The 15,311-nt window shown below is 46.9% G+C and overlaps 1 protein-coding gene across 1 annotated transcript; it reads right to left on the reverse strand.

Moving 5' to 3' along the window:
* Nucleotides 1–41: 41 nt before the first annotated feature.
* SLC25A42 (solute carrier family 25 member 42) lies at nt 42–8,352 on the reverse strand. The gene is made up of 7 exons (XM_057417420.1): nt 8,247–8,352; nt 7,036–7,147; nt 4,697–4,722; nt 3,740–3,906; nt 3,032–3,148; nt 2,385–2,536; nt 42–1,897 (listed from the first exon to the last, which is right to left on the reverse strand). The coding sequence occupies exons 1-7, from the start codon at nt 8,322–8,324 to the stop codon at nt 1,572–1,574; spliced, it is 978 nt and encodes a 325-aa protein (XP_057273403.1). The 5' UTR covers nt 8,325–8,352; the 3' UTR covers nt 42–1,571.
* Between the last annotated feature and the right edge of the window lie 6,959 nt (nt 8,353–15,311).

The raw sequence follows: 15,311 nt of genomic DNA on the forward strand, positions 1-15,311 counted from the left end.
GCTCAAACTACAACAGCTAAAATACACCAGAAAAGGACAGCTTTTAAATGACACCTTAGTTTTCTTTAATACATTGTGGGCTGTGTCAGCTGGAAAGGGATTTTTAATCTTAGCTTATGTCATCTGATTCTCAGAGAGGTCTGAAGTTTGCTGTGACCTTTGTTACACTCCATATTTCACCTAGGAATGGAACATAAACCAAAACCACCCCCAAAAATCTCCATTTCCCTGAAAACTGATCTCAAATAGAAACACTGGAAGGTTCTTTACCATTCATTTTCAGATTGCAGCTGGAAATGATTGGCACTAGGTTATCATTTCTGAAGGGTCAATACTGGCTTGGGTACTCCCATGCTCTCAAGGACCCAGTTGGTCCAGAAGAACCCTAGGAATAAAAACAAGTGGGCTTAGGCATGGACTAATGAACAGAGGGGACACAACCTACACAGCAGGCACCATAAGACAACAGAGTTGTTCCAAAGCAGGACCAGCAGCTAGAGCCAACTGCCAGGCCACGTTCACCGGACGTGAAGAGCCTCTCAGGATCGCTGGATCTGCATCTCCCTGACGTTTGTTCTTGCATAAAGCAGCAGCAATAATACTGCAGGATAAAACTGCTGAAATTTCAAGTCTGTAACACTTCCTTTTCTAGTGCATCAACATTACAGTTTGCCAAATCCCTCAGAAAACGCTGCCTTTAAGACCATAACCACAACAGAAAGGCTTGGGGAGCCTGAAAGCACTACTGCAGGTCAATTCAATCCAGTCTGTGAATCCAGGCACAGCCCCTCCTCAACACTGACAAACATGAGGATTTGATTTCCAAAACTGCTCAGAATTTCCCTCTCCTGCTGGCCTCTGTCTTTGGTAATCTCAGAGGGATGCTGGAGCAAGGGATATTTTATGCAACTCAACTCAGAAATGAGAACGTTTGAAAAAGGATAGTGTTTCCAGCCAGAGCCCACACTGAACTTCTTATGTTCTGGACGTGACCTGGACCTGTTAAATCCTGCTCTGTCCTGTTTTATGGAGACTCATGTTTACAGGTCAGAGGAATCTGGAATTCCCTACAAACGAGCTGGAATATTGCACTTGGCAGACTGCCACCAGCTAGCACATGTTCAATAACTAAGAACTGCCTACTGGGAAGAGCAGTCACTTCCCAGATTCAGGGCTTCATTCCACCAGCACCGAGTCCTCTCTTTCATCATGCACCGCTTCATCTGCCCACAGAGACCCAGGTGAGGAGCCAGCAGCAGCACGGTTTTGTTTGAGAGGCTCCACTCCTGGTATCACAGAGTGAACCAGAAGGGTGAGGCAGCTACTGCAGAGGACTCGGTGCTGCAGAATTCGAGGAAGAAGTTTGCTTAGGAAAGCATTAGTTTCAGGTTGAGGTTTCCAAGTAACTCAGAGGCTCATTAAAAAGAAGAAAATCCAACAACAGAAAATAACAAACAAGTAAAGGTGAGTTCTCAGCTGCAGGAGAGCAGGTATGAGGTGAGGGAAGGCTAGCATTGCTCTTTCTACACGTGCTGTACTTTTCCCCAGCAAGGGCTGTGGGGATTAAGCTACTACCTTTCAACATTAGAGCCGTGCTGTAATTTACGGAGAAGGATCTGCATCAGGTCAAAGGTTGTGAAGCTTATTCCCACTGCAATTGGACCTTTGACCCAGTTCATGCTGAGTCCTTTGTACAAGCCACGGATTAGTCCCTCTTCTCTTATAATCTCCTGCATGGTGAGAAGGATGGAACTGTACGTGTGTCCCATGACCCCCGCCGTCTGCATCCGCCGGCGAACCACGTCCAGGGGGTAAGATGCTGACTGGCCAATCAAACCTGCACAGGCACCAAACAAGAGGCGCTCCGGGGGCGATGGCTGCAACTTCCCACTGTGATCTGGGAAAGAGAAAGGAGCAGCATTTACAGAGCTTCTTAGAAGAAAACACATGGTTAGGGTCAAGTGCGTGGAGAGCCAAAGAGAGCACTGAGTGCCAGAGCTCCTGGGACTGGCTGTTAGCTGACTTGGTATGGAACCAAGTCCTTCTGCACCCAGGACTTGCACCCTCTTGCTCCTCTGCAAGATAGATCCTGCTTCTCTGCAGCTTGCCTTCTTCACAGTCTGGAACTGGAAAGACGGAGGCACAAAGCTCCACGAGCACAGTTGTTCTGGGCGACCTGATCTAGTTGAAGATGTCCCTGCTCATTGCAGGGAGGCTGCACTAGATGCCCTCTGAAGGTCCCTTCCAACCCAAACTATTCTATGATTCTAGAACTTTGCAATAGGCTTCAAGGCAGAAAAGGCCTTGTACCACAGAATTCAAACATCTCAAATGGGCCAAAAGCCTACAGCATTTCATTTGAAAGCAGAGCAAGTTGCCTTTACCTGCATGTAGTTTCTTCAGTGTCTCATAGGTGAAGAAGCTAAGCCCAGCATATGGAATCACTCCAATGATGGTTGGTGTAAATCCCCTGTACAATGTCTTCAATCCTTCCTCTCGGGATATTCGGATAAAGACATGAACAATATTGCTGTACCTAGCACATGGACACAGGAAAAGCAAACCTGCGCTCGTTAGTGACTGCACACACCAGGAACATTTCCAACAGGACTTTCTGAAGGATCAACAATTAATTAATTCTGGGCTCTGAGCTCATCCAACAGCTCAGAAGGGATTTCAGAAGCCTGTCTGCAAAGGGAGAAGCCTGTCACCAGCTCTCCCATTGCCCTATCACAACATGCTGTCCTATCTGTTGGAGCTCTTCTGGAGGTATCCTGCCAGTTGGCCTCCTAAAGGACAACCCCCACAGGTTTTACTTGTGAGGTCTTTTAGTATCGATCTCCTTCCAGTCCCTGGACTAACCAGGGCTCCGGTCATTTAATCAGTGCTCAGACCCCAGCAGTAAGAGGTTTATTACACCAAAGGCTCTGAGCAAGAAGTGACCCAGAAAATGGGAATAAAGTCATCTGACCTTAAAAGAAAGTGCTGCGATTGTTCGTGGTGCTTGTACTTGCTTTCGTTAGGCACTTACATCTCCTTCGGCGTGACAGCCATTCGAGCACGGACCATATCCAAAGGGTAGGTTAACATGGCAGCCGTTGTGCCTGCCAGAGAGCCAGCAATGAATCGAGGGAAGGGTGTCAGCGCTCTAAAGTAAGGTGAGAGAAGAGACCAAACAGATCACCTGGAGATGGAAATACTACGTGGCTTTTGAGCAGGGCTCTACTCTACCTGCTACCGAATCCCTTCCCTGCCTGTTCACTGAAGAGAGTTGGGTGGGTTGGGGATGAAGCAGCTGTGGTTTGCCACAGACAGCAAGACAGAGGCTTACAGAATATCTTTGTTGAGGACAAAAAGCCTGACTTGAGGTGTCTCAGACATTACATGCCCAAAAGCAAGAGACTGAGACCACGCACATGGCTCAGCAGCGCAAGGCTGAATTCTTGTTGCTTCTCCTGCAAAGAAAAGCTCTTTTTGTTTTGTCTGCCCACTCTCAGCACAGGGAAGTGCTAACTCAATGTCTAGGCCACTTCTTGCTCATGCCTCTAGAAGATGGGGTCTTCTTCTCACAAAGATCTCCCCTGTGCAAGACTAGAAGCCCAGCCCTTTGCTCAGGCCCCTCACACACACCCTGTTCTGCAAAGCCACTGAGCAATGTGCTCCCTCCCTCCCTCCAGTCTATGGGCCCACAGACTGCTCCATCCTGCTCAGCCAGGATCAAAGCCACGCTGCATCTTACTTTCCCTGGAAGCCGTAGTAACTCCCCAGGAGCTGCTTGTACTCTTCGTGTGCACAGAACTGAATGGCAGCATAAGGGATCACACGGACCATGGTGGCTGAGTTCCCCCTCCAGAGACTCCAGAGGCCTTCATTGAGGTAGGTGCGATAAATCAGCCTGTAGGCTTCCTGCAGGCAATGGATCAAAGGTCAGACAAGGGAGATCATGATAAGGATGAGACCAAACAATAGTGGAAGAAAAGGTGACCGTATAGCTTAACCTCTCCAAATCCTCCTTCCCACCCCAACCACGGTAAGCTGGTATCAGCTGTTTGTGTTTGCAACTAAAACATCTTCTCTGGGGAGACTGCATCAGATACATCAAAGCAAAAAAGAACCAGTCATGAAGACAAGAGGTTTAGGTTCAAGACGTCTTCATTTTCTCTCCACAGGCAAGGCACAGAGCTGGAGTGCTTCTTGTGCAAACCTCTTCTCAACCCAAATTAATCCCCTTAGTGAAAGGCAGAACCATTTGGATTACACCTATGAGCACAGCACACACGGGACAGCTGGAACGTGCATGCCATGAAACATTCAGCAAGCCGTGATAGCGATCAGCTCCTAAATTCAAAGTCCCTCCACACTTGGCAACAACTCCAGGGGGGCTGGGGGAAAGAGAGCAGGCAGGAGAGGAAAAGGGCTGACAAACCAAAGGCACAGGTAGAACCTGGAGCATGAAGGAGGAACCAAGGCCCCTCTGTGCGAGGCACTGGACTAAACATGAACATAAGAGAGCAATGGCCTCAGGACTATTACAAATACTGTTTCCAGTTCCCCCCTCTGTGCTCTTTCACTGTGAGTGCTGCTACTAAGAGCCAAGCAAGAAAGGGAAATAAATACAAACAAAAGCTGCTGTTAGGGCTATTACTACCATTACTCAAACCCTTCAGGTCAACAGGAGACAGACACATCACCTCACCTTGGCAGAAAATCTTTTTGAAGACACTAAAAAGAAAAAATGAGCATTAGTTCTTGCAATACATTTAGATGGATCAAATAAACCATACAGGCGTTTTATCTAAGGCATATAAATAGAAGCAAAAGAATTAATGCAAGAGGAAATAGAGATTCTTTATAATAAACAATGACTTTCCACTGGTAAGCACTCCCCGGTTCTTTAGCACATCCATACATTTTTCCACCTACTGTTATGACAATGCTCAGTTTATGCCACACTTCAAGCACTAAAAATAAATGAATACATCAAGAAAATAACACATAAAAATCAGAGCAGCACTGACCATTTCTTTTAGTCGAGCATTCCCATGCCCTGGTTCCAGACCAATGCCAGAATCCAGCAAAGAACTGGTCTGTTTAGGGAGGCTCCACGCAGAAATGGTTTCACCCCAGCAAAACTCAACACTGGGGTTCTTTTCTTGCCTCCATTCAAACTGACAGCGTCTCTTTAGCCATGTAACACACCAGGCATTTGGAAGCAGCATTTCTTTGGCATCCAGCAGCTCCGTTTTGTAACGCTCCTCCCGCAGGAAGGAAGCCCAGGCTAAAACGCGAGCAGCAGCACTAATGAAACATGGTTCCAATTAAGTGTCTATTGCAGATGCTTTCAAACTCGTTTGAGATTTGTAACCTCTCAAGTGTATCAAGCATCACATGCAAATACGTTTTCACCACACTGCTCCTTTCTGCAATTCAATGTTTTTAATAACACCACCACCTCAATAACCAATCGCAACTGGCCCCACAATGGAAGAGAGCTGTCTTCCCTCTCCCACAGGGGAATTCTTCAGTCTCTAGTTCAAGGGACAACCTTCCTACACTCACATGGCCCAAGATGCTTTCCCACTTCACAGGCAGGGAAGAGGCCCCAGAATAAAATCCTTTAGGACAGCAAGAAACTAAGAAACCCATTAGATGCTAAGGAATTGGTCAGACAGGGCACATTTTAATCTTCTCCTTTGCAGCGAGGTTAACAGGCCAAACCAAACAGGTCTTTCTATAAATGCAGGCCCTGTGCAAATTAAAGGTGATTTATATGGACAGCTGTTGACTCACCCCAGTTCTGCAGCTTCCATCTCACCTCTGATCCATTTCCAACCTCAGATGACCTACAGTGTTTGTTCTGATGAGGAAGCACAGCACGTACTCACTGCTGCCCAAGCATCTGGTCACAGATGCAATCCCAGCCTGCAGCCAGCCCAGGCTTTAGCTCTCTACAGCTTCAACTCCCTGATCTCTATCCCTGCTATTCCAAACCTCAGCCCCTGCTACGTGGAGGATGAAAACCATGTCAAATGAAAGTCAATTCAAAATTAAATGTCATCCAGGGATTAGATTAAAACCTACCCAATTCATTTAATCTGGGATGTCAACCAGATTTAAAATTCTTGGCTTCACCAAGTGTCTACTGTATTAACAGTCTGCACTCTTCCCTTTGGGACAATTAGTGTGGCTGACAGATCCTGCACTGCAACAGGGAACTGAGCAGAGCCCATGACGGGGCTGAATCCCAAATCCCAAGAAACATGTGAGAATTTTCTATTCCAATTAGATGCATTTCATTTGCAGTGACACACTTTGCAGGTTCCAGAAAGGGCTTTGTAACACAAAGCCAGGTATGGCAGCCTGAATGCCTGTGCAGTGCTTCTCCTCATTAAGTTCACCTCTAACCAAAAACAACTCAGCTGCAATCCAATGCACCTCTTAGTAGAAAATCCTGCATACATTTGAGCAGGCAGAGCCTGGCATTCAGCCTTCAGCAAGAAACTCAAACAGCTCAATTACCTCCCTCCAGTGTCACCCCATCTCCTTCTACCACTCCTGGCCCCTCCACACCTTATTTCTCCAAGCTGAATAGACACACACACCCAGAGCATTACCAATCACCCCTCAAGCACTGACTTTACACTGTCTATAAACTCTGTGCTCCAAAAGTCTCCCTGATGTAGAAGAACACAAAACCAGCCAACATCCACTGGCACCATCACTAAGCAGCAGCGCGTGCATCTGTGTTACACTGAAAAATCAAAACTCCTGCTGAGTACCATGAGACTTGGATCCAGTAGGATGGGCCAGACACAGAGCTGACTGACACCTGCAATAATCCTAGCAAGAACCAAGCAGTAGCTTTTGAGACTCAATTTACTGTGGCAATGTCACTATTCTGTCTGCATCCTGCCAGGTCTCTGCAGCCTGAAGGAGGGCGAAGCACCAGGGAATAGGCTGAGCAGGTCAGAGGAGCTCTTTTGGATTCTGCCAACAATAAAGGAAGAGCATTCTGCAAAAGCCATCAGGACTCACCTTGAAACATGATTTTTGTCCTGTCCAGTGGAGCTACTGCAGTTTTAGCAACAGCACCAGCCAATGCACCAGACATCAGGGAGTTGAGCACTTTCTTTTTCTCCCGGGTTTCCTGGAACAAGGCATTGTTCAGTGGGACACAGTCAAGCCTAAGCAAAAGCTGTGAGATTTTACTTCTGCTGCAGCATTTACCCCCCTCTCAAAAGCTTGGGTCCAAAGTCTCTTCAAAATTTCAAGCACAGTAAAGTCCTGGTCAGCTCACGAAGCACAAAGGTTGGACCTGTCTGCTGAGATGGAACGTTCCAAGGGCTGTCATCTCTTGTACTATTGTCGTACAGCTGAAGCCAGGACATCCCTGTTGACGTCTCCAAAAGCTAAGCTGCTACCTCCTCATGATTTAGGCATGGAAAGAAGGAAAGCGCCTTTCCAACCCTTCCACTAACACACAAGCCCTATTTCCACACTGTTCTCAAGATCCTCAGAATAAACCAAGACAGGTTTCCTACCATGATAAATGGAACGGCAGTGGTTTGTTATTGACATTCATGCCACAGCTCATACTGATAAAGCTGCTTTCTTCTCCTAACACATGGGCAGAAAGCAAGTAAATCACTTGAAATGTAACACCATGAAGGTTAGAGACTGTAAGACAAGTTGAGACAAGACTTAAGAATGTAAACTTGTGATAGGTCGTGTATTTGGGTGGAGGAGTCCACATTTTTCTTTCTTCAGAATGCTTCACAACTAGAAAGTTAATGTTTATTACCAAAAGACGTGGTTCAGTTCAATTTTCCCTTCCAATCCCTGCCTGTCTGGTGCTAAACACAAGGGCAGCTATGCAAAGGCACGTGTGAACTTCAGCCTGAGTTTTAGTCTAAATCAGATCAAGGTTCAGTGTCACCTTCTCTCCCAGTGTTGCTAGCTAGAGTCTACCAAGAGCAGGGAAAGCCAAGCTTATGCCTCCCTTCCCAGCTCTGCCACTGAAGACATAACAAGACATAACCTTGACCCATGAACACAGCCCTGCCTGCCTGCCAGCTCTTCCCAGAGGGCTGGAATTGCTTGGCTATGCTCAGAGAGAGCAAAAGTCATACTTTTGGTGGCTTGCACATACACTGCAGCTCCTTCAGGACTCAAATCCCATTGAGGTCCTCCCTTCAGACCACAGCCCCGCAGCTCTTCTCTCACACCCAACCACCTCCTGCCCTTACCTCTGGTAAGGTTGATGGAACCGGCTCCACATCCTGCCGCTGGAAATCCACTCGACCTTCTCTCACACCATTACCCATACCAGTTGCACTTACAAGTGGGCAGAAGAGCTACAGCTCCTACACTGAAAACAAGAACAGAGTCAGTGTCAAAATAGGAAATAAAATGCTTGTACAGGAAGGAGGAGCCACCTACTTCCAGAGCCATTTTCAGTAGGAAAAGCTCCCAGATGAAAAGCATTTTCAGGATTCTAGTGCCATCTCCTTCCTTTAAGGTGCCAGTTTATGTGTGTGTGGGTACTTTGATGCTACGTAAGAACTCTTTTCAGCCACAAGGAACTCGGGTGCAAGTTACATCAAGATCTCCGTCATTTCTGGAGAGAAGACTCAGATCCTGCTCTGCCCTTCTCCACTGCTTACAGTGAGGCTTTTGGCTGCTGCTCAGGCTCACTGCTGAGCATCCAGATACTGGAGAAGTCAGGCAGAAACTTAAAACCCAGCCTTGGAAAATGGAAAGAACAGTGAGAGCAGCAGGTCCTGAGAGCCTGCCAGGAGCAATTGGAGCTTATTCTAGGGAAGAGGTCAATCCAATGCCTCACACGTGCCATAAAGGCTGTTTTGATGACGCCAGTGATTTGCCTGAGCACAGCACATCAGTGGTTCAGAAGTCCCCTTCCTCACAGCTGCACTGCACACGTGCTCGCAGCTGGTGAATCGGGGCACTTTGCACAGATGTTTCTTGCTGTGATACCTGTTCCCACTTGCCTCGTGAAAGGCAACGCCAGCCTAACCTCGGCTGCAGAGGATACATGCAGAGATAATGCTTCAGAGACAAGCTGCCACTTCAGTGTCTGACTCCCCAGTAGCCCTGCTTTCTATGGTGCAACTTTTCATCCTTAAATCACAGAAATGAAGAGCTGAAGTCCAACTAACTGGAGCTGGCACATAAAGGTGCCCTCTCCGCATCCTCAACCTACTCACAACTGGGGTGTGTAACTCCAAAGAGCAGTTTTCCAAGCAACAAGCCTGCTCACACAGCCGCGTTTCCCTTTGCCCAGTGTCCCTTCAAGGAAGGCAGTGTTAGGAAATCTAAATTCCCAAACTGGTCCCCAGTTCTGCCACAGCCTGCTCGTGTCTTCCTGTTATTTCGCCCTCCTTGGCTGCCTGGGAAACCACAGGCACCACGGCTTGCTTACCTGGGAAGCTGTCTTCAGACTGGTTTTTCCCCTTTAACAATCTCTAGCTATTATATGCTTGTCAGCACCTTTCATTCTTGCTGACCTATTTCCCCCCCCCCCCGGACATCACTGTCAGAAATCAGTGCCAGACTTCACTCCCAAACCCCTGTGGCTGCAGCAGCACAGATACTGAGGCAGAGCCGGAGCAGCCGTGTCTGTATTCGTGCATGACCAGTTTGTGATGGGGAAGCTATGCGTGACCCATGCACGCTCAATCCAAAGCAGGACAAACACACCTGGGCATCTGTAATGCCAGACCTCACTGGCTGGAGCTCTGGGAAGACTCATGTCAATGTGTTTACAACTCCTGAGGGTGGTTTTGAATAGAGGAGATAGCAAGATGTTGCTCAGACAGTAATAACTCAAGGTTTTAATCATGGAATGGATCAGGCTGAAGGGACCTTAAAGCTCCTCCAGTCCCAACCCCTGCCATGGAGACCACTTCCCCTAGAGCGGCTTGCTCCAAGCCCCTGTGTCCATCACTGCCAGGGATGGGGCAGCCACAGCTTCTCTGGGCACCCTGTGCCAGCGCCTCAGCACGCTCACAGAGAAGAGCTTCTGCCTAAGAGCTCATCTCAGTCTCCCCTCTGGCAGGTTAAAGCCATTTCCCCTTTGTCCTGTCCCTACATGACATGTAGGGCTAATGAAATGAAACCCAGAACTAATGATGGGCAACATCTGATAGACCAAAGCATGACCTAAACAGCATCAATGTTTGCATTTGAAAAGTCTGGCAGCTTGGTCACATCAGACCACGTGTACAACAAATCCCATACGGATCAAGAGCAAAGATGATTCATAGCACCAGGAGCAGAGCACTTCATTAAATGATCCTGAAGAACACGAGAGTATTTCTAATTACTATCTGCATTTACTTCCTTACCTTGTTATCTCATGTATCTGGAAAATGTATTGTAAAACAAAGCCTTTCAGCAAAAGCATGAAAGAAATCACAGGTAGAGTTATTATTCCTCGCTGTCTCCAATCAGGAAATGTAGGTCACAATATCAGATTTCTCTCGACCAAAAATAAACCCACAGAAATAGAAGTCACGCTGAAGAGCTCAGGAATGCCATATGTAACGTTGGTTCGAATCCCGATTTGGAAAGATGATTGAGAAAGAGATGACTAAAAGGACATTTTTTAACCTGAAGTCAAGTTCTTAAGCCTGGGCTTATTTTAGAGCATGCACATGCATAATGATGATGTCCATTCACTCCACAATATCCCCTTTGATACTCTGCAGACATGTTCTTTATTTTTAGTGCTCAGGGCCCTGGTCTTACAACCACCTGTCTATATGCTCAGTTTTACACGGTCAAACTGCCCACATGCTCTACATAAATACAGGCTCCACACTTGCTGAGGCTGACATGGAAAACCAGCGGTTCTTATTTCCATTCACATTTGCTCCCTGCAAAGCAATGCGGCTGGACTCTGATGTCAGGGAGTTACGAACTGAATTCTGGCTGCTGGGACCAAACCTGCCCTTTGGAAGCACAAAGAAAGCTTAGCTCTGAAGTTCCAATGTCAATTTGGCCATTAGAAGCCAAACATTATTTTGCATATATAGAACCTGACTCGTTCATTAAGGAATCCACTGAAACCCAACGCGACACAGCGGGACAGCCTTTAAATCCCTGTGTTTTGTGGAGCTCTGTACACAGTCATTACTGATGTTGACAAAGCCACAGGCAGCAAGAACAAAAATAGCTGTGGATTAGACTGATTTCTTTGTAACACACTTCTGTGTTATTCATATTGTAGTTAACGTGAGTCCTTGTCACACATCTGGATCCAGGCTCCTCAGCACCACGTGCTGGAGAGCAAAGCATTCCCCTAAGAGAATATATAATCAGAAAGCACAACTGCTGGCAAAGGCGAGTTCAAGAGTTAAAGAGGTTTAATGAGTAACATACGCTGTGCTTTTACAACAGAAAAATCCTCAGAGCTTATTGAAAATACAAAGCACTCACTCCAGCATCCAGTTTCCAAGCCCATCAGAAAACACTGCCTTTAATGCAGCCACGCCAATTCAGTCATGGATTAAAGACTATTTACCAAGCTGTGAACCAGGGAAGCTCAGGCCCTTTGTTTCTGGCAGTTTTATCTTAGACAAACTGATGACTGTAGCTGCAATGGTCTGTTTTGTGATGGCCCTTTGAGCCCTGGGACTCTTTCTAGGTATCCTGCCTGGGTTCTAGCAATTGCAGAAACATCTGTGCACCAAAACAAGCTGCATTCCTCTCATGCCAGGAGATGCACAGAATACGCTCTGCACATTAAAAACTAGAGCCTTGTTAGTCTCTCCCTTCCATTCTCCCAGCTATCTCGAGCAGCACTTAATGAATACCTGAGCAAGTTCAATCAAGCTGTCAAATTGCCTCTCTGACAAGTCAGACATTCTGCTTTTCTTGGTGGGGATTTTGATTAAAAGGACAGGCGAGACAGAATCACGTTATTCAGATGATAAAAGCAACCTACTAGGAAGAAAGTCTCACAGGCAGGTGCCACTTCATTGCCCAAAGCAAGGTGGGGGTTTGGAGCAAAACCAGCTCTAGCTGTCCAAGCCACTCGTGAATCCAATCATGGTGCTGTTATTTCAGCTATCTCATCTGAATGTACTGTAAATGGCAAAGTCTTAAGAGAATCAGTTGCTTCACAGAAGAGGTGAGGAGTTTCAGAGCCCGGCACCATGACTAAGAGAGAAGCACAAGTTCTGCAGCCAGGCTGCGTACAGTTAGAAGCACACTGCTGAAGGAAAGGCTTGAGGATTATTACTCATCTCCAGCTTTCAAAATTAAACAGTATTTAAAAGTTGGACTTTGCATCACTGGGGCACAGCCTGCCTGAAAGCCTCCTTTGTGTTCTACCAGCTATGCACATGCTCCCCCATGGCAGATGAACACCACTGACTTCCAAGAGCAGCAGGAAGATGTGGGGTTTGCTCAACACTCACAGCTGATGGAAGCAGAAATCACACTGCCCATCTCTCCAGGCTTCACCAACACCCTAACCACTCCCATTCTACTAGAGCCTGGCCAGACCCCAAACTACCCAGGAGTAGAAAAATACCTTTACTACAAAAGCAGGCCCAGTCATTAGAGTTTTCATGTTCCTACACAGTAAGAAAACAAATGTCTCCACCAAAAGGGTTGTCCAGCACTGGAACAGGCTGCCCAGGGAAGTGGCGGAGTCCCCATCCCTGGAGGGATTTAAACCACATGTGGATGGGGCACTCGGGGCCATGGTTTAGTGATGGACTTGGCAGCGCCGGGTTAACAGTCGGACTCGATGAGCTCAAGTGTATTTTCTAACACAGGCCCACAGGCCTTCCTTTCACAGGGGTTTGGGGGAAGTCACGGTTCTCTGGGGCACAATTTCAACTTCATTCCGGTCAAGCCGCTTGTTTCACTCCATTCAGCTCCGCCAGCTCCCCTCATTACAGCTACCCAGGCCCGAATTCTTGCCTTTCTCTGATGTTGCTAACATCACTAATGAAAGCGTATCATTCAATTAGGAAAAGAGAAAACCCAGAGAGTTCCTGCAGCAGTTTTCACCCATTTTCCCAGGCAGGCTGAGGTGAAACAGTACCCAGGGAAGTTGCTCCAGTAAGTTTCCTTCAATTGTTATTGTTAAACTGAGCAATTGAGCCTGACAGAGAAAGAGATGTGGTAAAAGCTGGGATTACTGCAGCCTTAAATTCACCCTTGGAGCAAAAGCATCACAGAAAAATCACAGGAAAAAGGGCTGAAACACTTATAACAGTGCCTTGAACTGTAACTAGATGGCTTCTTGAGGTCCATCTTTGCATGATGGTTTGATTAAACCATTCAAAATCAAAACCAGATATGCTCTGCAGACTCTACTCTCTTCAATCGCATTCATCTTCCAATTGCATACAAATCTGATCCCAAATCATTAGCTGTGAATAGCCCAATGCAATTCTTACTTTAAAGGTCTTTAAAGAATCATTGACAGAAAGACTCACTATACGACAATATCTGGAAGAGTTTAACTTTTTTACATGCTTTCTTAGCTCCAAAGTACAAGATAAATGCTCCTCCTGCCTCTCTCTGCCAGATGTAACTCAAGTCTGCCAATAAAACCGAGGATAAAGACACAAATTCTTTGCTTGGATTTAGATTATCTGACTGGAGGCCACTCCTGAGCACTGAGAAATGGTTAAATCTCGAGCTCTGCAAGCAAAGCCAGCTGCATTATTCAGGAGTCCAGGGGAGTTTTGCACTAAGCCTGGAAGGAAGGCGAGAGCCACGCAACAGAGAAAGTCTTGGCACGCAAAAACAGAGCTTCATTCTTCAGTTGCTGAAAGCAGCCTGTTGCTGGGAACACCTCAGCTGTGTTTTCCACAGCCAAAACCCAAAGACCGGTTCTTATCTGCGAGCCAGCTAACAGCTTTATCTGAGGGAGAAGGGAGTGCTTAAAGAGGGGGCCGGATCACAGGGGCTCTCTGCTGAACCCACCCCACTTGTCAGACAGCAATCACCTTCCTTTAGGAACAGACCCAAATAAGCTACGGCACCCACAGAACCCCCAGCATCCTCCCAGCCTGGATTCTCCTCTCAACAATTACTTTTCAGTGGTAATGTCATAAAGAAACAGCAGCAGAACGCTAGCTAGGACCTCTCGGTCAGCAGGCCTCCTGCAGGCACATGCAGACCTGAGCTGCCATCAATGGAGCCCAGAGGCAGTCACCTGAGTGTCACCACAGGCACACATGAGGTCCCAGAGTGACAGGTCCCAGCACTGCTGAAGCTTCGGAAGTCAAACTGAGATGCTCTGGAATACAGGCAAGCCCCAGTCAACACAGGAGCAATCCTTGCCAGGAACTATTTCAACACAATAACAATCTCTGTGCTAAAACCTCAGCCGTTTAAACTGCCTATAAAGAGGAAAATAAAGAACTCAAATCTTCCATCATTAAGCAGAACAACCCACCAGTGTGCCAGGAGGGTGTCATTTCCTATGGACAATGCTTTCCTCATTGACTATACTACTCTCACTAGACCATGCGTTACACACCCCTCTGCCTGTTGTACCCACTCTAAGTTGTACAAAACTTGAAGCCAAGTTAAGCAGGAACTCTGCTTAGCCAAACCATTGCAGATTTTAATTAACTTGGTTACTTTATGGTAACTTGGGCCTGGCAGCACAAGACAGTCACACTATCATTCACTGCACCATGGCAAAGAGTAGCAGATTTAAAGCACAACTAGAGAGGAAAGAGCTCCTCAAACACTCATTTATTTTGTGGCCTAGAGTAAGCTGTTTGTGTTTTGGTTCACCTTTCCATACCACACAAAATGTGAGGTCCCTTTGTATGCCAGCTACCAGGAATACTCACATACCACCTGGAAGACAGAGCAGCACTACAGCGTGATGGATTAGTACCACTTAGCATTAGAAGGTACGAACCCGAATATCTCTTTTCCTACAATTAGCAGCAACCTAAGTAGAAGAAAACTATTCCTGGTTCCTGAGCTTCTTTTCTAACAGCAAACCCATCTCACCCGTCCCCAGCCCATCTGCTTCAGCAGGTAACCACAGACTCGAGGCTCTGCTGGTGCTCACCTTATGTTTTATGTAACCTCCTGAAGCCAAGCTGAACACGCCAGATATGCCGGAAACATGCACTCACAGCAGGGACTGCCCAAATCGCTGCATTAGCTACAGCTGCAGGACAAGCAAAAAGAGATTATTGCAGCTTCTGACTCATACTGCCCTGCTATCAAGAGCTACAATTCCTCTGCCTGAAGCAATCACCGGGGCCAGAGAGTTCCTGCTGAAATCCAACACCAAGGACAGCCCC

This window comes from Pezoporus wallicus, unplaced genomic scaffold (genome assembly GCF_028554395.1).
Source record: "Pezoporus wallicus isolate ANWC-B61680 ecotype Strahan unplaced genomic scaffold, APGP_CSIRO_Pwel_v1 contig_13865, whole genome shotgun sequence".
NCBI classification, from domain to species: Eukaryota; Metazoa; Chordata; class Aves; order Psittaciformes; family Psittacidae; genus Pezoporus; species Pezoporus wallicus.